This window comes from Bidens hawaiensis, unplaced genomic scaffold (genome assembly GCF_021521415.1).
Source record: "Bidens hawaiensis isolate Kalapana, Puna unplaced genomic scaffold, B.hawaiensis_p1.1 tig00016829_1, whole genome shotgun sequence".
Taxonomy (NCBI): Eukaryota; Viridiplantae; Streptophyta; class Magnoliopsida; order Asterales; family Asteraceae; genus Bidens; species Bidens hawaiensis.
This window is the reverse complement of record NW_027492551.1, coordinates 188,521-210,745: the sequence shown is the minus strand read 5'-3', so window position 1 is coordinate 210,745 and position 22,225 is coordinate 188,521. Positions and strand designations below refer to the sequence as shown.

Here is a 22,225-nt window from a genome sequence, read left to right as displayed (position 1 = left end):
GTATAGTTCAATATTAAATTATTGTTCATGTATTTCTTTAGACTAACATTATCGTTGTTTTGAACTTGATCTCTGCATCTGGTTCCTTTGATTTAAGTTGGATGTCGAAGTTTCGATTTCAATTTCAATTTATGGTATTCGTTAATCACTTTTTGAATTAGGCTTCGATAAAGGAATTAATATAGTGATTCATTGGTTTTTTTTTAATTTCAGTTTTTAGAACTCATTAATCAATGTTTTTTATTGCAGTTATCATTTCAACTTTTATAAAAATGTTTTTGTTTTTATTCCACGCAAAAAATAAATGGAAAAAATCTCCTTAATTAAGAAGAATTGTGGATCAAGATATTTTGATCATTTGTCAAATATTCCAATAAAATAAAAAACTTTCCTTGCTTAGGTTAAAAGATTATTGAATTCCATCAAATAAAGGAAAATTTTCCATTCGAATACCTAACCAAAAAAAATTTTAGGCAAATCCAATTCAAACATATTGCGGACTTAATTGGATAAAGTTTTTATACAAGTTGAACAAATTCTTTATGGAATATGATAATTAGGATTAATCTAGTAACTAGTAATTTAATTGAGGACTAATTAGAACTAATTAAAGAGTGTTACTTTTTATCTCAAGTTGTAAAAAAAGAAAAAGAAAAAGAAAAAGGTTAAAAGCCATTGGGTAATGCACATGACTTCGTGTTTAAAGTAATAAATTAATAATGTTTGACTTAAAGGGTGATATATTCAACCCCCAATATGAAATGATAATAATTAGATTTTGGATTGATAAATCTTACTCCTCTAATGGAGTAGTCATGTTTATGTTAATCTTTTTAATTAAACAGTCGTATCCGGGTTCATCCGTCAACCCTTTGCTAAATTACTGACCCACTGTAGACGGAAAATGCATGCTTAACCAGTTTTTTATAATCCACCAACCTAATAAACATGTTTACGAGTAGATTAATATCCCCCTGTATGCTAACTCATTTAAAATGTTTAGACAAATAAGTTAAACGCATCAAGATTACATGATTTAGAACACACACGGTGACACGGAATAGGAACTTAGGATTGATATATTTTATACAAATAAAATTATGAATCATTTTCAAAAGAATAATCCGATTAAAGAACTTGACTCATTTAACACCGTTAGTTCACTGGATTGTTTGAACGACCAACGAATCCTCCAAAAGGGTTACCAACTAAATTCACCACATCGAGATACACTCGTCTTCCGATCCGGAGAAAACCCTCACCTAAGACCAACACCCATTAACACTTGCCCGAATGCATGACAATGTGATGAGATAAAACATGTCCAGTTCAATGATCCAACCAGTGAACGTCACATACTCGTCTAGCCTTCTACAATCACCCAGTACTACTGAAACTAAATGATGGAGGCATGAATCAAATCTGAGTCACATAAAATACAAAATTTTTTCCTTACTGGTCCACCACTAGCTTAACAATTCACCGGATAACCAAAAGTCCTAAACAACTAAAAAGTAGCCAAATTTAAATTTGAAATTAAAATTATAATTATAATTAAAATTGCAAAATAAATTCCAACTATGACTAAAAAAACATAAGTCGGTAAATAATGAAACAAACCAAACGTGTAACACACCAATTATTATCCATAACAAACTCTTAAACCTATGCTGACATCTATCCAATCCAAACAACTGTTACAATCTCCCTATAAAACCATTCACAAATAATAATATTATAATTCATTCATCTTCACTCTAACTCTCAACATGGCCGGAAAACCCATCGACCCGGCTGCCGGAGATCCCGCCGGCGACACGTGTCCGGTCAAAGAAGTTGACTTAACAGTTCCAAAAACAGATGACACAAGTGTTCCAGTACTTACTTTCAGAATGTGGGTGTTGGGTATAACAACATGTGTGTTGTTGTCATTTGTTGACCAGTTTTAGTGGTACCGTACCGAACCGTTATTGAAGAAACACTAAGTAACCCCGAGTAGATTATGGATAATCTGGGGGTTAAGTAATGTTTCCCACGAGGGTTAGGTCCGGCAGAGATGGTTATTCTGATGACCTGCAAAACAGACACCGTGAGCTCGTCACTGAGAATGGGGGGATTCCTCCTTGTGACCACCTTCCGGCGTGAGAATCAGACTAGATTGCTCTGAATATAAGTGTATATAAAGAGAGATTGCTAGAGAAGATAAGATACAAGATAATGATACCGTTCCAAGGTGTTGGAGTATTTATAGCCGAAGGTAGATTTCCAAGCAGGTACAGCCAGCTGTATAATATTCCTTTTCCACCAACTGTGGGCTACGCACGTGCCATGCTGGTAGTTGGTGGGTAGGCAGCGGCTGATAGTGACATGGCCGGCTGTGTACTGTTCCTTTTCCACCAACTGCAGGCTATGTACGTGCCACGCAAGGGTTGGTGAGTAGGCAGCGGCTGATAGTGACATTTTGTACTAGAGCGTGCTCCTCGTACTGTTGTCGGTGAGCTGTCACCCTGTGATTGGTTCATGGGCCGCTCTGGTCAGATCTTGTCTATTTTGTCCATACCTTGGCAGGTATAGTACAAAAGACCTTCCAGAAGCGTACGGACTGGCTCATTTGGGCGGGAGTGTTCTCGCCTTGCTCATTCCTTCAGGTGACATTACTGAATTATTGAGTTAGTGTCTTATGCGTGTAGCCTTGCTGTTAGTGCGGATAGCCTTCCCTGATGGTTTGTACCTGCAGCTGCGGGAACAGGCGGGGTACTTCACCATTGGGAGGCTTTTTCCTGCGGGAACAGCTGGCGTACTGCGCGTAAGGTCTTCATCTCTGAGCATGGTTGGTCCTGCGGAACCAGTTGGTCATTGCGCAGACGTCCCTCTTCAAGGTGAGTCTTGCGGGTCCAACTGGGCTCTGCTGGGACCTACCTCTTCAAATCCCCCCAGTCCAATGTTCTTCTCATGAATTGTTAATAAGTGAGGTGAACTTTTGGACTTAAGCAAGGGGTTTTGAAAAGGGTTTTTAGTTTTAAGGTTTTCCGTGGGGATTCTTCCCGCGGTTTTCCTAATGTCACTCGCAGAAATTCCCGACTTTTCTGCCTGATCTTTGGTTGTGATGCGGGTAGGTGTTTAACCCCTTCGCACATCGAGAGCGTTGAGTTTCACTTGCATAGATTCTTCACGAGATTTTGGTAGTTTCGGACATAGTGATCAGTTATGTTAAACCACCAATTCCGCCTTGAAGTTTCAAACAAGGTAGTTCTCAACGTTCCCGCTATGCGGAGGTGCTATTTCTCTTTCCGCAAGCACGGTCCAGAAGATCCTTCTTGGTTTCAATTCCCTGCAAGTGCTAAGTATGTGAAGGGTTTCGCCTTGACACTGTACCCGCACTCGTCTTATAGTTTCTTTACTTCCAAGGTATTCTTGGCTTCAATTCCCTGCAGGTGCTAGGTATGTGAAGGGTTTCGCCTTGACACTGTACCCGCACTTGTCTTACGGTTTCTTGGATACCAAGGTATTTTTGGCTTCAATTCCCTGCAGGTGCTAGGTATGTGAAGGGTTTCGCCTTGACACTGTACTCGCACTTGTCTTACGGTTTCTTGGATACCAAGGTAAGGGGGTATATTCCCTCTTATTTTTGAATCTTTGAATCTTTTTGAATTTCTTTGAAATTCGAAGAGTTGGTGAAAGGATAAGAATAGTCCAAACTGTTGAAGGGACGTTAGCGTCCGACGGTTTCTTCTGACAGTTTCAGGACGTGCAGGAAGTTATGACGACGTGACAGTATGTGGTCATTCCAGACGCTTTTTCAGGCGCGTGGGCGCGAGTTTTCGGGCGCGTGGGTGCTTATTTTACGGCGCGCGTCCTGTCAACAGCTGTTGCCAACTTGCTTTTTCCACGTGTCATAGTTTCATTGCACCAGCGCTTTTCTCTCTCCCCCGCATTAAATTCATCGCATTCATTGCGATGAGTATATAAAGGGGGGAGAGGGTTCATCTTAATCCACACTTTCACTTCTCTCTTCTTCTTCTAAACGATTTCCGGCGAATACTCTAAGCTTTGTCGAGCATTCTCCTGAAATCGTTCCTTCTTTACTTCTAAAACATGTCTTCTGCTCACGATCTTGAAGCTACCGCCGAAGAGTCTAACGTGTACGTCGAGAACCCGACGTCTACGTCTGATAAGGACGATAAGAGCACTGCTGGCGATTGCCAGTGTGCTCTTCCCATCGAGCTTTACCAGTATATCATCAGGAAGTTCATGCTCGAGCCATTCGAGCCTGAGTTTCCTGAGCCTCACCAGACCGTGTATGATGCCCCCAAGGGCAAAATAGGGGTATATGCCGCCTTCTTCGTCTATGGGAATCTCAGGTTCCCATTGACGAAGTTTGTAAACCGTGTCTTGGAGAGACACGGTGTACACCTGACGGAGGTACACCCAATGGCGATCGCCAAGATCCGCCATTTTGAATGGGTGTGCCTCATTCTTGGCGTGGAGCCCCATGTTGACCGCCTAATGACCTTCTACTCCTGGAGGTGCATCCAAGGCTGGTACACCCTGGTCACCCGGATCAAAGGTTTGAAGATCTGCGCTACCGAGCGCAGTCTTCGGTCTTGAAAGCGGGAGTTCTTTTACATCTCTGCCCGTGTCGTCCCTATTGCGATGACATTCAAGAACGGGAGAGCACTCCCCAGCCTTCACGCCTCCAACTACCAGGAGGCGGAATGGTTTGCCAAGATTTCCCGGATCCAGTCTCCGGTTTACCGCTTTGCGGAGTCCGGGATGGTGATGCTCGGTATGAGCCGGGTGTGGAAGGATGCTGGGGCGGAGGCGCCACAGATTCCCATCGTCCTTGAATACGGTTTGAACTTTATCCCTTACGGTATGCTCCGTCTTCTTTGTTGATTTAGGGTTTTATTCTAACTCTTTTTATTTCAGAGGGGAATGACTTGCAGTCGCTCTTGCATCCGCGGGAAGCTGGTGGTCCTGCTCGGCTGGGTACTCGTGCTCTTGACGAGAACGAGTTGCCCATCCTCGAACAGATGGCGGATCGGTTTGTGGAGGCCTACCCGCTAGGCCACGAGATACTGAGCGCCACGCGGCCAGGTAAAAGACTATTTAACCCTCGCCCTCTCAATGCTCAAACCTCTGCTGGAATTCCTCTAATCTTGTCATCTTCTGATGAGGAATCCGCAGATGGTCCTTTCCTTGCGCGGAATAAGAAGGCTGTCGGCGGGAAGGGTAAGGCGAAGGTTGCCTCCACTGCCGATCAGGGGAACCGGTCTGAGTCGGAGACCGAGAGTGAAGAAGCGGCGGGGAACCAGGTGGTGTTGAGACCACTGCTCCGGAGGTTCAAACGGCTGTCACCTCCGAGCAGCCCAGGACGACGACGGTGACCGGTACGAAGAGACCGGCTACATCGGGTTCGTCCCCGCCTGTTCGCACCTTCAAGCTCAAAAGGACCCGTAAGTGTACATAACTTTAACTTCATATCTTTCCCCTATTATACTTATATATCTTGTCTTCGTGCAGGCGTGGATGCTACGGCATTCCAGAGTGGAGCGGGAGGGAGCAGCTCTGGACCCATGAAGGTAGGTTTGGTCAACCTACCCGAGGCGATGACCCAGGCGGCTACGCCTGCTTGCAGTACTGGTTCAGTTGCTCATCTCGTTGAGCCAACTGTTCCAGCTGTAACATTATCCCCGCCGGCTGTCAGTACCATTTTCACAGAATCCATCACTGAGCCGGCAGTGATTTCTCTTGCGGGTTCTTCCGCAGCCACGGCCACGGTTGTGAGTTCACCTCCGGTGAGTTCACCTCCGTTGGTTTCCACCGCGGCAGCCTCCACCATGCCTCCTCCGGTGCCTGCGACTACGGCCAGTCCTTCAGGTACGTTTGGGGTTGGGGCGTCTAGCCAATCCTTGCCTCCTTCCCGTCTCCTTGACCTTTTGGATGGATATCCCTTAGGTTCAGGTGATGGGTTTGGTGGCTATTGGCCTGTTGTCGACCCTACAGGTGCGTAGTGTTATTTTGGCCTATATCCCTTTCATCATTTCTCTTTCTTTAACTGTTTTTTGTTTTATTGCAGTTCGTGATTCCAACGAGATGTACGCTCCTCGGTGGAATATCCGCCGGGGAACGACCCTCCGGACTGCTGAGGAGTGCGTCGAATGGGCGCGTCACGCCGCCCCAAGCGGTGCGCTGGGGGAGGCCATGGCCAGCTACCAGGAAGGTAGGCTGTCCAACGAGCTCCGAATCCTCCTCGCCCGGATGCAGCCGCGCGTCGAGCTACTTTGTCGTGAAAACGACAAGTTAAAGACGGCGCGTAGCCTTGAAGTGGCTCAGGCGTGAGAATCAGACACCGTGAGCTCGTCACTGAGAAGGGGAGGGTTCCTCCTTGTGACCACCCTCCGGCGTGAGAATCAGACTAGATTGCTCTGAATATAAGTGTATATAAAGAGAGATTGCTAGAGAAGATAAGATACAAGATAATGATACCGTTCCAAGGTGTTGGAGTATTTATAGCCGAAGGTAGGTTTCCAAGCAGGTACAGCCAGCTGTATAATATTCCTTTTCCACCAACTGTGGGCTACGCACGTGCCATGCTGGTAGTTGGTGGGTAGGCAGCGGCTGATAGTGACATGGCCGGCTGTGTACTGTTCCTTTTCCACCAACTGCAGGCTATGTACGTGTCACGCAAGGGTTGGTGAGTAGGCAGCGGCTGATAGTGACATTTTGTACTAGAGCGTGCTCCTCGTACTGTTGTCGGTGAGCTGTCACCCTGTGATTGGTTCATGGGCCGCTCTGGTCAGATCTTGTCTATTTTGTCCATACCTTGGCAGGTATAGTACAAAAGACCTTCCAGAAGCGTACGGACTGGCTCATTTGGGCGGGAGTGTTCCCGCCTTGCTCATTCCTTCAGGTGACATTACTGAATTATTGAGTTAGTGCCTTATGCGTGTAGCCTTGCTGTTAGTGCGGATAGCCTTCCCTGATGGCTTGTACCCACAGCTGCGGGAACAGGCGGGGTACTTCACCATTGGGAGGCTTTTCCTGCGGGAACAGCTGGCGTACTGCGCGTAAGGTCTTTATCTCTGAGCATGGTTGGTCATGCGGAACCAGTTGGTCATTGCGCAGACGTCCCTCTTCAAGGTGAGTCTTGCGGGTCCAACTGGGCTCTGCTGGGACCTACCTCTTCAGTTATCGATTAGCTCCATAGCTGCGCAGGTTTGCTTTTTTATCTTTTTTACCGTATATATTTTACATCAATAATTCTAAACTACTATTTCACGCTGAACAGGTCAGGCGAAAACCATAAACATATTTTTTTAACAGGAAAATATTACTTTTACTCTACTTTACACTAGTAGTTCTAAACTTTTGTGCCGATTGGTCACTTGATAGCTCGAGCCATAACAGTATATTTTTAAGAGCAAATGTTGTTTCTACCGATAAATTAAAATTATTATTATTATTATTATTATCTTTTGTTTGTGACTATTGGTTACTTGATGGCTCGAACCATAAACCACCATAAACCATTCTTTTGACGACAAATGTTACTTCACTTTCCACCAATAATTTATAAACTGCTTATTGTGTCGATTGGTCTACTTTACGGTTACACCAATAATTTTTATCTAGTTGTTTGTGCCCTACTGGTCACTTGATGACTTGAACCATAACTATAATCTTTTAATTGCAATGTTAAATTTACTTTATTTACACAAATAATTCTAAAAAAATATATATTTTTCGTATTGGTCACTTGATGGCTCGAACCATAACCTTTTTTTTTTATTTTGTTACAATTCGGATTGGTCACTTGATGGCTCGAACCATAACCATTTTTCTATTTTTATTATTATTTTTATTTTATTTTTTGTTATTTTTTAACAATAAATGTTACTTTTACTCTGCCTTACAATTACACTAATAATTTTAAACTATATTATTACTCTGGTAGCAACTGTGCCAATTGGTCACTTGATGGCGCGTACCATAACCAACCGAGTGTTCTTCCAAGGACAATGGTGCGAGTTCACGTTGAACCCAGGTCCGTTTAATATCAAAGAACACGTTTTGATCACTATTTTTGCGAATTCGGGTGCGGGTTCGGTTTATGCTACGCATGTTTTGAGTTCAGTGAAGCTGTTTTATAAGAAAGAGTTGGCGTTTCTTCCTGCGTTTATTGTTATGCTTACAACTCAGGTAAATTGTTTTTACTATTATTGTTACTGTTTTTCTAAACTTTATAATAAAATATAATATTTAAATCAAGACAGAAACATATGATATATTATTTTGATTTTATTGGAAAATATTAAATGTGATATGAATTATGATGAATTAATTAAGGGGAGTTGACTTGGAAAATCAAAATTCTACGGCTTGGTATAAATTTTGAATTTTGTATTTAATGAATTTGATTTTGTTATTTTTGAATTATTTGAAATTTTAAGTTAAAATTATATAATTTATTTTTAATTTTCTTTAGAAAAAGATGCATTTAATATTTTTATTTATATATATTATTTACTTTTGATTTTATTGTCTAATGGTTCTACTATTCAAATAAATCTGATTTTGAAACTTAGTTTTTCGGAAACCCGAAAAATACCCCTAATACATTATTTATTATGTTTATAATTATAATTTTATAATAATTTTATCATACAAAAATGATCCAAACTTTCAAACTCCAACAACCCGAAAACCGACCCGATAAACAACACTAATTATGTAATAATATGTTTAAATGTGTAGGTTTTGGGCTTCGGTTGGGCTGGACTTTTTCAGTGGTTTTTGGTGGAGCCCGGTGAGATGTGGTGGCCTTCGAACTTGATCCAAGTCTCCTTATTTAGGTATGTATTGAAATTATACAAAAATTACCCGTTGACCCGACCCGTGTTTTACTGTGATCAAATGGGCTAGATATTTTATTTTTAGAAAAATCCAAATTTAAATTACAAATTATATTTTCAAATAAGATTATCAATTTATTATTCTAACCCAATTCAAAATTGTGATTTTACAAAGAAATTTTGGATTCAAATAATATATAAGGTATAATAATAGTTTTATTAATTTTAAGTTTTTTAATATTTTATTTTCTGTTTAAAATACATCATAAACATATCACATAAATCAATTAAAATTATTTATGCTTTATGCTAATTAAATTTTACATTAAAATAATTAAAAAAAAATTATATAATGTTAATATTAATATTATTATATATAACAGGTCTTTGCATGAGAAAGAGAAGAGACCAAAGGGTGGTACTACAAGAACACAATTCTTTGTTATTGTCATGATCTGCAGCTTTTCTTATTACATATTTCCAGGATACTTTTTCCAACTATTAACATCAATTTCCTGGCTATGTTGGATCAACAAAAAGTCGGTTCTCGTTAACCAGCTGGGGTCGGACCAAAGCGGGCTTGGGCTCGGCTCATTTGGGCTGGACTGGTCCACCATTGCAAGTCGGTTCTCGTTAACCAGCTGGGGTCGGACCAAAGCGGGCTTGGGCTCGGCTCATTTGGGCTGGACTGGTCCACCATTGCAGCCTATCTTGGCAGCCCTTTAGCTAGCCCATGGTTCGCTACAGCGAATATAGCCATCGGCTTCTCGTTAATGATGTTTGTGGTTGCACCTTTGACTTACTGGAATAATGTTTATCGGGCCAAAAACTTCCCGTTTTACTCGATGGATCTTTTTAGAGTGGACGGGTCGAGTTATAATACGACTGCGGTTATTACCTCAAACTTTCAGCTTGATAAGATTGCTTATGAAAAACAAGGACATTTGTATATTAGTTCGTTTTTTGCCATGACGTATGGGCTCGGGTTTGCTACATTGTCTGCAACTGTTGTTCATGTCTTGCTGTTCCACGGACAGTACGTATACTCGCTTATCTTGTTTTTTAACACGCATTTTATCGCGTTAAACAAAAGATTACAACTTTTCTTTATTATGATTTTTAACACAAAAGCTTACAACTTTTTTTTATTATGATGTTTTAACACGTTTTTTTTACATTCAACCAAAGATTACAGCTTTTTCTTGTTAAGAATTTTACCCGGTTTTGTCGGTTTAACAAATGATTTTTATGATTTTTTTGCATAAAAGATTACAACTTTTTTTTATTATGATGTTTTAACACGTTTCTTTTTCAGCCTTTAATCAAAGATTACAACTTTTTTTGTAAAAAATTTAACCCGGTTTTGTCGGCTTAACAAATGATTTTTATGATTTTTTAACACAAAAGATTACAACTTTTCTTTATTATGATTTTTAACACAAAAGATTACAACTTTTTTTAATTATGATGTTTTAACACGTTTTTTTTTCGCATTTGACCAAAGATTACAGCCTTTTCTTGTTAAGAATTTAACCCGGTTTTTTCGGCTTAACAAATGATTTTTATGATTTTTTAACACAAAAGATTACAACTTTTCTTTATTATGATTTTTCACACAAAAGATTACAACTTTTTTTAATTATGATGTTTTAACACGTTTTTTTTTTCCGCCTTTAACCAAAGATTACAACTTTTTTTGTTAACGATTTAACCCGGTTGTCGGCTTAACAAAAGATTTTTTATGATTTTTTAACTTGAGTTTCTATCTCGTTTAACAAAAGTTTACAGCTTTTTTATTATGATTTTTCTAACACGGGTTTTATCTGTTTAACGAATGATTATAACATTCTTTTTATTATGATCAGGGATATATTAGATAAGATGAAAGGTGCGTTTGGGAACTCCGAAGCTAAGAAAGTTGACGTGCACGCGAGGCTTATGCAGGCCTATAAACAAGTGCCAATGTGGTGGTTTTTAGTTATTCTTGTGTCGAATATTGCGCTTATATTATACGCATGCATGCATTATGCTGATACTCTTCAGTTACCATGGTGGGGTGTGCTGTTAGCTTGTGCTATTGCTATAGCCTTTACACTGCCCATTGGTATAATTGCTGCAACCACAAATCAGGTACACAAATACACACTTTGACTTTTTTGGTCAAACCTGTTTGTTTACAAACTAAAAATTAATAAGAGTTATTGTATATTATCAACTTAACTACTTTTCTATATGTAGAATTTTCCATAATACTATTTCTGTTATCAGATTTTGCAACGAGTTTTAACGAATGTTTTAATAATCGAAGCTGCAATTTTAATTTGTTGACCAGACTTTTAAAAAGTTCTTGCTTTCTGTTGTTTTCAGGCACCGGGTCTGAATATTATCACCGAGTACATGATGGGTTATTTGTACCCTGGACGGCCCGTTGCAAACATGTGCTTTAAAGTCTACGGGTATATCAGCATGGTTCAAGCGTTGACTTTTATACAAGACTTCAAACTCGGACATTATATGAAGATCCCGCCTAGAGCAATGTTCATGGCTCAAGTAAGTTTAGACTTTAGACATTTAATAATATTAATAATAATCATAATAATAATAATAATTTGTTATGAAACATGTAACATAAATGTAATAATGCTATTTTTAATATTTGTAGGTTATTGGAACAGTTATATCGGTTATTGTATACCAAGTAACCGCGTGGATGCTAATGGAAAGCATACCGAACCTCTGCAACACCGCGCTGCTGCCAAAAGACAGTCAATGGAAGTGTCCAATGGACCACGTGTTTTATGACGCTTCGGTCATATGGGGTCTAGTGGGCCCACAAAGGATCTTTGGTAACCTCGGGGTCTACTCGACTATCAACTAATTTTTCTTAGTTGGGGCGCTTTTGCCATTTTTAGTTTGGATAGCGCATAAGTGTTTCCCGACAAGATCTTGGATCCGGAACATACATTTCCCAGTGCTGTTGGGTGCCACTGCAATGATGCCACCCGCTTCTGCTGTCAACTACACGAGTTGGATACTTTTGGCGTTTATTTCGGGCTATGTGGTTTTTAAGTTTTACCCCGTGGTGTGGCAAAGATATAACTATATTCTTGCGGGTGGGCTTGACGCTGGGACGGCTTTCATGAGTGTGTTTTTGTTCCTCGGGTTACAAAATTCGGGGATAGCGATTGATTGGTGGGGGAATAGTGGCGAAGGGTGCCCGCTTGCTAGTTGTCCAACTGCTACCGGGGTTGTGGTCGATGGTTGTCCGGTTTTCAGTTAGTTAGTTTGTTAGTTAGTTATAACAATGTCTTGTTTTCATTATGTTTTACCACTTGGATTTTTTATTCTTTTTTAGTTTTAATGATTTGGTATAGAACTTGGTTAAGTGAATTTTATTGATGGTTACAAATTTAAGTACAGGATATAAAGGTTGGATGTGAATTGTTATTATCAGGGTATAAAATTATTAATTAGATATATATTGTATTTATGTACAGCTTTTAGAATAATAAAATCAAGAATAATCATCATCATCGTACTTAGTAAATCTCACCAATAACAAAGTTATGGTAGGATCTGAGGAGGGTAAGATGTAGACAACCTTACCTCTACCCCGTAGAAATAGATAGGCTGCTTCCAGTGAGACCCCCGACTCGATGGTAGTTTTGCATCAAACCTTGGACATAAGGCACATAACACTCAATCATTGGGACACCCACTAACCATTGGGACACCCACTGATTGGTGCATGTATCTTTGTCTTTTGGCCATCCACGCCACCACATGATGCATGATTAACCTTCCACCACTTTTAACGTTATTTTCACGAAATTAGTAAAATTACGTCAAAGTTAGTACAGTTTTCGCCCACCTGAGGGCCCACATATATGTACATTACATACGCGCACTGCAACCATGGCGAATACAATCAAGAATAATAAAACTATAAATACAATATATTTCTTATTAATTTTATTCCCTAATAGTTTTAAATGAAGGTGCTTATATTAATACTGCAGAGGTACGGTTTGCTCCCGTTTCACCCTCCCGAGACCCCTATGGTGGGACCTTACCAGATATGTTTGTTTGTTATTTATATCGTAACTTAAATGGTTGGATGCGAATTGTTTTATATATTTGTTTTTTTGTTCTAAATCTTTTAAAGTAGATATGAAAAAAATAATACGATAATCAATAAATAAAAAATAAACTCGAGTTAAACTGCACACGTGACTAGGTTTTAGCTCGGTTGAGTATTTCAAGTCGAACTGAACTGAGCTGACTTTGTGTTTGGCTTGAACTCGGCTCGTGAACAAATAAATTTTATTTATCAATACACTGCTTCACAAATCACAATGACTATAGCATTCAATAAATATTTTGAATTTATACAAACAAGTAAAAGAATAATGATAACCAAAAATCAGAAAAAAGATGACTGTTCATGAAGCACATTCAAATGGGCCAAAATCTTTGCAGCAACAGACTTCATACCACTACTCCCTCTCTGTGTAATCTCAACTAATGGCATTTGTGCAGACACCTTATACTTCTGTTTATACTCGGGCGACCGAAATATCCTCTCCAACGCCACCAACGCCTTCTCCTGCAACCGCCCGCTAGGCGAACTCAACAGTTTCACAATCTTACCAATCGCCCCACCGCCTTCCAACACCTTACTACCCTTCAACAGCAACTCCCCGTTGACCAAAGTCAACAAAGCATCCAATGCAGCCTCACACGCTCCAAAATCCGCCTCGTCAAGAACTTTTACAAGCGGAGTTATTGCTTTCGCTTCGATAAGGCAAAACGAGGACTCGGTTGTGCAAATACCCGAGTGGACCGCACAGCTTGTGTCGGGTGACGACAAACAGCAAGTTAAAAAATTTGGTTTTCGCTTCACGGGCCCGGTTAAGCCCGTGGAGCTTTCGGAAAACTGCCCGAGTGAAACCGATATGTTTTTTTTAGTTAATGCGCTGCCCGCACTGCCCGAGTCTAGCAACTTTACGATGACTGGGATAATCCCGGTTTCCGCCACCTTTTTTTGCAGTTCGTGATCGGACGAAACTGTGAACCGACAAAGTGCACCCGAAGCACTTTCGATCATGATCTCGGGTTTATGAAAGTGGTTAGAAAGAATGGATATTATTACACGAAGTGCACCTGCTTCAAGGATCCATTCGGTCATTTGAGGGTTTTTGGGGAGGTTTGAGATGATGTCCATTGCAGCAACACTTTCTTCTGTGTTATCAGAAGTTGTTATGATTTTAAGCAATGTTTCGGTACATTTGGGCCCCACATGTTCCATGAAAGTTACGTCGTCTCCGTCTTTGGTTAAGGTGCATAATAGTTTCACGGAGTTTGATCGAACGGTTTGGTTTTCGTGTTCGCATAACTTGACTAGTACTTGTACAGCAGAAATCTGATGAAAGTGAACATGAATAAGTATCAGTTTTGGCTTGAAATGGCAGAATTGGCGGGTCAATGCGTCGGGTCACGGGTCAAAATGAGTAATAATAAGTTTGAAACATTTTAGGAGGTTGTATGCATTAAAATGTGACAATTTTATAATTTATACATACCCTTCTAAAACTTAAAAGGTTATATATTTTCAGATTTCAGAATATCTTCTTTACCATTTCAAAATACTAAACAGTATTATATATACCAATTCTACATGAAATAAGAAAACAAAACAAGTTTTAAATAAATGAAGAGAGCATTTCTACTTGTTTATTTAGTGAAACATGATACAAGTAACTTTTTTTAACAACCTGACACAAGTAACTTACATACTATTTACTAGGGGTGGCAAATGTGTCCCATGGGTTGAATGGGTTGTATTAAAATGTATACTAGACGGGTGCCCGTGCGATGCAGCGGGTATTTGAACCTGTTAATCACGTACAAATATAAGTGTTTATGGTTCGGTTAAAACCTTGAAATAGTTTAAATCGGTCATTGGTTTGACTTCTTTTTTCATTTTCTTTTTTACTTTCGGTTTGTTGGTCGGTTTCAAAATTTTCAAAACGTAGTGAACGGTTGGTTCGCAGTTTATATCGGCAACCGGCCATATGAAACCAGAAAAGACTGTAAATTAACCTAATCGTATATGATTCCTTTTGTAATCTTTGTTGTTATTATTTCACGTCCTAGATCTTCCATTAATATTTACCATTTATGTGGCTAAAATTATTATTCTTTATTTATGATCATCTCAAGTATCAAATTATGTTGGTTTTAGTTAAAATTGATGGTACATTTAAATTATTAATTATTTTAAACTAAATTTATTATTAAAGTTTAAACTGTGAAACCAAACTGGAACCAGGCCGTTAGTAACGATTCGGTTTCAACTTTCAATGGTTGAGTTTGGTTTTGGATGACAAAAAATCAGTATTAACGGTTGGACTCACAAGTTTAACTTAAAAACCATCAAAACCGACACTGAGCACCCCTACGTAACATATTAATTTATTTAAAAAAAATTACAACAATATCATATCCAAATTAAAGAGAATAAAATGCTCGTTTTTATGGTGCAATTTGTTTATAAAAATATTAACGTATGAAAAAGCTATAGTCGTTTAAAAATCATGGATGGGAAGTTAGTTTACAAGTTAAATTAAAAACATAATGTGGTTAAAGATGAGGGACCAAACTTGTAAGTTGAATGGATTGTGTTTAAAAGACATGTTTACCCTTAGTAACACATGTACCTCATGCTTTAAGTGTTGTAAATTACTTAAAAATAGGTGTCTTAATTTGCCCTTGTTTGGTGTATTATATATAGTATAGAAATAGGTGTCTTAATTTGCCCTTGTTTGGTGTATTATATATAGTATAGATAATGGGTCAGAATGGGTCAAACTAAGAAAAGAAAAGGATTGAAACAGGTCAAAACGGGTTGACATTTATCGAGATTTTTTTAATGGAACTAGAAAAACAGAGAAAACTTTTTAGTATTTTTACTTTTTTAGTTTTTGATTTATATTTCGAGTTATGATTTTTTAATTATTTTTACCCCTCATTAGAATATTCAAAAAAATTAATTAAAAAATCATAACTCGAAATATAAATCAAAAACTAAAAAAGTAAAAATACTAAAAAGTTTCCTCCGTTTTCCTTGTAAAAAAAAAAACTTGAGAAATGTCAACCCGTTTTGACATGTTTAAATCATGTTTTTTTTTAGTTTGACCCATTCTGACCATTATATACATTTTAATACAACTCATTCAACCCAATGGGTCACATTTGCCACCCCTACTGTTTACAGTAGAGTGAATAAATATAAGTTTTGGAGAGCTTTGGCAAAGTAAATATGATATTACTAAGTTTGGAGGGTATATACATAATTATACACAATTAGGAAGGTATATATGAAATTAATCCTTAAAAAATCTTTTTGCTATTTTTTAACCATTTAAAATAAAACATACCCGAATCAACCCGATCATAGATAAACGGGTTGAAATTGGAGTAAAATAAAAAAGAACGAACCTTTCGTAACGTTTTCCTGATGTTCGAACCCGAAGGAGATTGACAAACAGCAAGAAATGTTCTGAGAACATTTTGTTGAACATTCGGACCATTTAACGAAACTAAAGAAAACAATTTGAAAACATCTTCTTCAGATTCCAAAAACAGAATCTCCATTTGATCAGATTCTTGGGAAGTTAATGATAATGCTAGATTCATAACAGTGGCTACAATCTTTTCAACCAGGCTCGGGATTGACAAGCTCTCACGAAAGAGTATTACAAATAAGATCTCGGCTGCATTTTGTTTGATGATTTTTAACCCGTTTTGTGGCACACTCGAGAGCTTCTCAAGGGCCAAAATGGCGGCTTTTTTCATATTTATATCATTGTGAGAGAGCATGGTAATGAGTAATGAAACCGTATCGTTCTCACAAACCATTAGTTTTCCATGATCCGTCATCTCGAGTTCTGATAATGTTTCAACCATCAAACGTTGAACACTTTCGGACCCTGCATTGATTAAAACCATCATTAACCAGTTTGGCGGTTTGAAACGATTAGTATATTTTTTGAAAAAAAAATAGTTTGTATTATATTTATAGAATAATAAAGATGCTTCACGATTATGATACATTTACATAACGACATATTTGAAAGTAGGGAAAAGAAAATAAAAATAATAAACGTAAAAAAAAAAAAAACTTATGGCGCGCTTACAAATCCACTTTATAAGCGACACGTGACAAGATGTCACACGTAATCTTGATTTCACTTAAACAAAAGAAAGGATGTAAGCAACACGTTTGATGTTAGACATATTTATTTCCAAATCAAAATATGAAAAATTTGTTTTATAAAATTATAGAAAAGTAAAGTTTGACTTCAAAAGTCAAACCTGACCCCATATACTGTTCTATTTTGGCTTTACATTATTAATAATTATTTACCTGAAGCAAGAAGATGAAGCAAAGGTCCAAAATAATTAGCCTTAGCCATCTGCACAATATTCTGGTTAAGGAAAGAAAGTTTATTCAAAAGCCGTTTTGCATCGTTTGCAGCTTGAGGATCATCGCTGCCTGATATGGTTACAAGAAGAAGTATGCAACCTTGACTATTACCAATCATGTCTCTTGCTGAATCATTTTCTGATAACTCCATAAGTAACTGTAATGCCAATTTACTTTCTTCTATCTTTCGTGCAAGGGAACACACGATTAATTTAATTGCATCACCTGTTTTTGCTATGCTTTCCTGCAAGTTAACAAGTGTGTTTGAATGTGTGTTTAAACTTATTTTGAACCGTTTACCTATCGGCAAGTAAATATGGGTCGTGTTTTATCTCTAACGAGTTAAATTTAGCTAAAAGAGAACACGCCAGAATGTCACCAAAAATTACATTCTAATTCATAAAACTCCTGAATTTTAATTCATTTATTTGAGTATTTATCTGAGATTGTAACATGACTATTAAAATACAACATATACTTGAATTCTACATTATGCATATTAGCGTGAATCGTGTGTATTCATGTATCTTAAACATCTACACGCGTGTAGAGTAACTATAATGATCTATTCTATGCATGTGTACGAAACTTGTTAAAAGAACAGAGACAGGAAAGAAAGTGGGACTGCTAAACAGGTTGTGTTCGCGTAGTGATGGGCTGAGCCAAGTAAGCCAACACGAACTGGGAAATTTTCACCAGCCTTAACACAAAACATGTATTAATGGGTTCACAGTTGACACGAACAGGATCTGTCTAACTCGAAAAAAATGAATTTAATTCTTTATTTTTTCATTTTAAAGATCTAAATTTACTTTTTTTTTATTTAAGCAATTATGTTAAAACTACGGGTGTGCAAGAAACCGAAAAAACCGATCCAAAACCGAAAAAAAACGAAAAATTCAAACCGAAAAAACCGAACCGTAACAAAAACCGACGGTTTGGTTTTATGTTTTTGTAAAAACTGAACCAGTTTTGCATGTAACAAAAACCGAAAAACCCGAACCGAACCGAAATTCTAGATTTTTATTTTTTTAGTTTTTATTTTAAGTAATTTATAAGGATGTAATATATATGTAACTCAAATATAATTTATAAGGATTTAATATATATGTAACTCAAATACTTTTGGCCAAATGTATAATAGTCTATTAGTTAAAAATTAACAAAATTATTTCTACCTAGATTCATTATTTTCGACAAACTTTCTTTTCGGCCTAAAATTTTCAAGGCTCAAATGAAAAACCGAAAAAACCGAAACGAAAACCGAAAAACCGAAACCAAACGGTTTTAAAATTTCAAAAACCGAAATTTTGGTTTTTGGTTCGGTTTTAGCCCAAAACCGCACCGAACCGCACCACGCACGCCCCTAGTTAAAACTATGTCATTCTATTTTTAAAGTTTTAAAATTTGACATAAAAGTACCCAAAAAGTATGAGTTGTTTTACAAAACACATTTTGAAACACTAGAAAATTTAAACACGCTGGTTAAAAGGGTCAACTCGTAAACCCATCAAGTTGACACGAACACGACACATTCAGCTAAACATGTTAGAAAAAGGTGTTACATATATGATATACCTTCCTGTCATCATGGTTGGTTGCAAGGATACGCAGAACAACAAGAACACGCGATCTAACTTGAACATTCTTCGTACCAAGAAGAGAAACAAGAACCAGTAAATAATCTTCCATCATCACCCACTCTTGATGAACATCTCTTTCCAATAACAAACCCTCCAACTTCCCTAAACAACTAATCACTTCCTCGTCCTCGTTCGAAACAATCCTCGACTTCATCGACCCGATAACAATCATAATATTCCTCTCTCTCCACTCTTCAATAGACTGCTTAAGTGTCTTGTTTGTTCGCAACGCTGACGCCTTCAAAGGCGTTTTCGTCACGGGGCATACATTGTTTTCGGCTGCTAACCATTTTTCTATTGCCTCTCTCTCGAAACTATGCCCCGTTGGCGTCTCTACCGGATCCTCCATTACGTCGCCTGTTATGGGACAGTAAAACGACTGTAACGGTTCTAACGGTTGTCTCCCTAACGAATTCCGTTTATTAAAATATTTCTTTTCTCTCTCCTCCACTGTCGCAATTATATCCGCTTTTCCCAATAAACTAACAACCTGTTCGGTTTGTAAACATTCCGCCACGTCAGCTGTCACATCCGTTTTCTCCATCTCTTTTTTAAAATCTTCGTATTCCGCTCTCAAAACCGACTGTTCGGTTGAAACACCTATCGCTTCCGCAATCAATATTAACAGATTGTTCGTGAACGATCGGTCAGGGTATCGCTCTCGGATCCCAAGTTCAACTTTCTCTTTGATGTCATCTTCTTTAGGCGTCGTTCGATACTTCGAATTCATCATTTCGTTAATTAGTTTATTTATTTCTTGACAAGGTAACGTATTTAACGCACCACCGATATCTTTCGTGTTCTTTTCCAATAATGTGACAATCTTTTTGGAGTTGAGTAACAAGTAGATTTTGTTCCTTGTAGTGCATTTGAGAGCGAGTGTTTTCGCTTGTGAAACGTGTTTGGTGAGCTCGTTGATGGCGGTTTTAAAGGCTGTGGAGTCGTTGAAGTCGGGCTTGTTTAGTTGTTGTAATACGGATGCTGTTTTTTCCAAGTAGGATGAGAGTTTGTTGAAGTTTTCTTGTTGGTAATGGACGGATTTTGTGGCAGTAATGGTGTCGAGTGTGATCGAAATAGCTGCGGAAAGCGTGTCTGAACTCATGATCTTCAACAAGCAAGATGTTCAAAAGTTGCTGACATTGTTCAAGATCATAAACTAATATTATTATCTTTCAAGTTGACATTTCATTATCAAAATATAAGGCAGACAAGCAACAAACTACGTTTTGAATAGCAAAACTAAGTCGTTTCAAATTAGTATTAAAACAAAAAAATGCAGCAACATAACGAGTTTAATGAGATAAAGATAGTCGGATATGTTGTCTCGTCTTTTATATCGTATCTTTGTCTAGGATGTTGATACGACATAAAAAGTGAGACAACGTATTCGACTGCTTTTTTCTCGGTACATGGTTCTTGGTTCATGGTTGTTTTAAGTTAACGAGCCTGAGCCTCAAATAAAGCTCGTTTAGTTATCAAGCGTGAACTCAAGCCTTGTACGGGAAGATCGTTTAACGAGCCTGTGTATTTTTAAGTTTTAACTCATTTAGACTTCTATATATTAATTTCACTTTGTACAATCCAGCTTTGGCTCGTTTAAGGTACTAAACACGAGCTCGAGCCAAGCTTATGCTCGTTAAGTGTTTTCTCAAGCTATAACAAAATAATTAATAATGTGTATAAAATAATTAATAAAAAATCAACGAGCCGAGCTTAGGCTCGTTAAGTGTTTTCTCAGGCTATAACAGAATAATTAATAATGTGTATAAATTAATTAATAAAAAATAAACAAGACGTCGTTAAGTTTTTTCTCAAATTATATAAAAACAATTTATAATTCGTACAAAACTAATTAATAAAATATAAACGAGCTGAACCCGTGCTCGAACCAAGCTTAGGCTTGTAAGCTTTATCTCAAACTATATATAAAAAATAAATAATATTGTGTATAAAGTTTATACTATAAACTAATTAATATAAAATAAACTAGCCGATCCGAGTCAAGCTCGATTTAGATAAAACAACTCACGAGCCGAACTCGAGCTTTAGTAAACAGAAAAACTCAAAACGAGCCGAGCTCAAGCTTTTGTTACTCGTTAATCAATTCTCCATCACTAACACATATCCACAATTCAATTAGAAAAAACCACTAACAAACACAAAACTCAATACTCCGATCACAGGATAACTTCGTTATTATTATTATTATTATTACCTGATAATAATGTGATCATCCGGCAAGCAGAGTGTGTGTGTGCCGGAGAAGATGATGTGTGGTTTAATTGTGATCACAAATGAAGTAAACCAAGACTTCAAAGTCTTTCAATTAATTTATTTAATTAATGCATACAGTTCATGTTTGACGCGGTTTTCTCATCAATTAATTTACCGCGAAATCAGCTATAAGACTATTCCCTCCTGTTGATTTTTGTTTCTTGTGAATTGACCGGTTAGTCAATGATTTTGACTATTGACTAAGTAAACTAATTAGCATGTAATCAGTTATTAATAATATCTAACTACTAAAATAATATTCTCATATTCCCTCTTAGGCTATGTGTGGTGGAGGGCTACAAATTGGGGCGTTTTGCGTCGTATGGCCCCCAGTCAGTAAGGGGTAAGAATTTGTTTTTGGGGTGTAATGGTTAAGGGGCTACAAACTGGGCTCACAATATAATATAATAATATATATATATATATATAAATATGTATATATGTATATATCCCCCCTCTCTCAATCACAATAAAATAATAATAAAAACACACTTTTCGCCCCCCACAAAAACACAACCGGCGATAACAATTTGGCGCCCCCCCACATTTCGCCCAGGGGGCGGTGTTGTAGCCCCTTTTAACCCAAATTCGCCCAATATAGTTGCCCACTACATATAGCCTTAACGGGTTGATATTATTAAATACGATATGGACCGTAGATTATAATATATTTGTTACAATTGGTGACGAGTGTTGTTGTTTCTAACGCTACTCTTATTTGAGAGTTTATGTTCGGTAGGTTACTCTACGGACTACAAATAAAATAAAAAATTATTTTTTGTTCAACAACTTAGTTGGTCTACCGACTTTAAGTTGGTTGTTGAAAAGTGGAGAAAGGTGAATTAATTCACACCATTTGCATTAATCATTCATTTTTTAAGGTTAACCGATTAAATAAAAAAAAACAAATTCTTTCTTTATAGAGTATTATACATATTTTCATACCATCTCCACTACTGCTAATC

At 37.7% G+C, this 22,225-nt stretch overlaps 1 protein-coding gene and 1 pseudogene across 2 annotated transcripts; one reads left to right on the top strand and one right to left on the bottom strand.

The window, feature by feature from the left end:
• Window positions 1-1,393: 1,393 nt before the first annotated feature.
• On the top strand, window positions 1,394-12,290 carry LOC143552229 (oligopeptide transporter 6-like; annotated as a pseudogene). Its single transcript, XR_013138604.1, has 10 exons — window positions 1,394-1,966; window position 2,040; window positions 7,192-7,222; window positions 7,958-8,202; window positions 8,758-8,855; window positions 9,239-9,477; window positions 9,561-9,891; window positions 10,721-10,985; window positions 11,223-11,405; window positions 11,518-12,290. The product of XR_013138604.1 is annotated as an oligopeptide transporter 6-like (transcript).
• Window positions 12,291-13,156: 866 nt separating this feature from the next.
• Window positions 13,157-21,295, bottom strand: LOC143552227 (U-box domain-containing protein 43-like). The gene is made up of 5 exons (XM_077042504.1): window positions 21,202-21,295; window positions 18,922-20,119; window positions 17,284-17,587; window positions 16,356-16,846; window positions 13,157-14,277 (listed from the first exon to the last, which is right to left on the bottom strand). Exons 2-5 carry the CDS (start codon window positions 20,086-20,088, stop codon window positions 13,279-13,281), a joined length of 2,961 nt encoding a protein of 986 aa, XP_076898619.1. The 5' UTR covers window positions 20,089-20,119; window positions 21,202-21,295; the 3' UTR covers window positions 13,157-13,278.
• Window positions 21,296-22,225: the final 930 nt, after the last annotated feature.

Excerpts from the sequence above, each read along its gene's own strand:
- LOC143552227 (XM_077042504.1), bottom strand. The coding sequence starts at position 20,088 with ATGAGTTCAGACACGCTTTCCGCAGCTATTTCGATCACACTCGACACC. Across the intron at positions 17,588-18,921 it reads CCAACCATGATGACAGGAAG|GAAAGCATAGCAAAAACAGG; the intron begins GTATATCATATA and ends GTTAACTTGCAG. Across the intron at positions 14,278-16,355 it reads TCAGGAAAACGTTACGAAAG|ATTTCTGCTGTACAAGTACT; the intron begins GTTCGTTCTTTT and ends CACTTTCATCAG.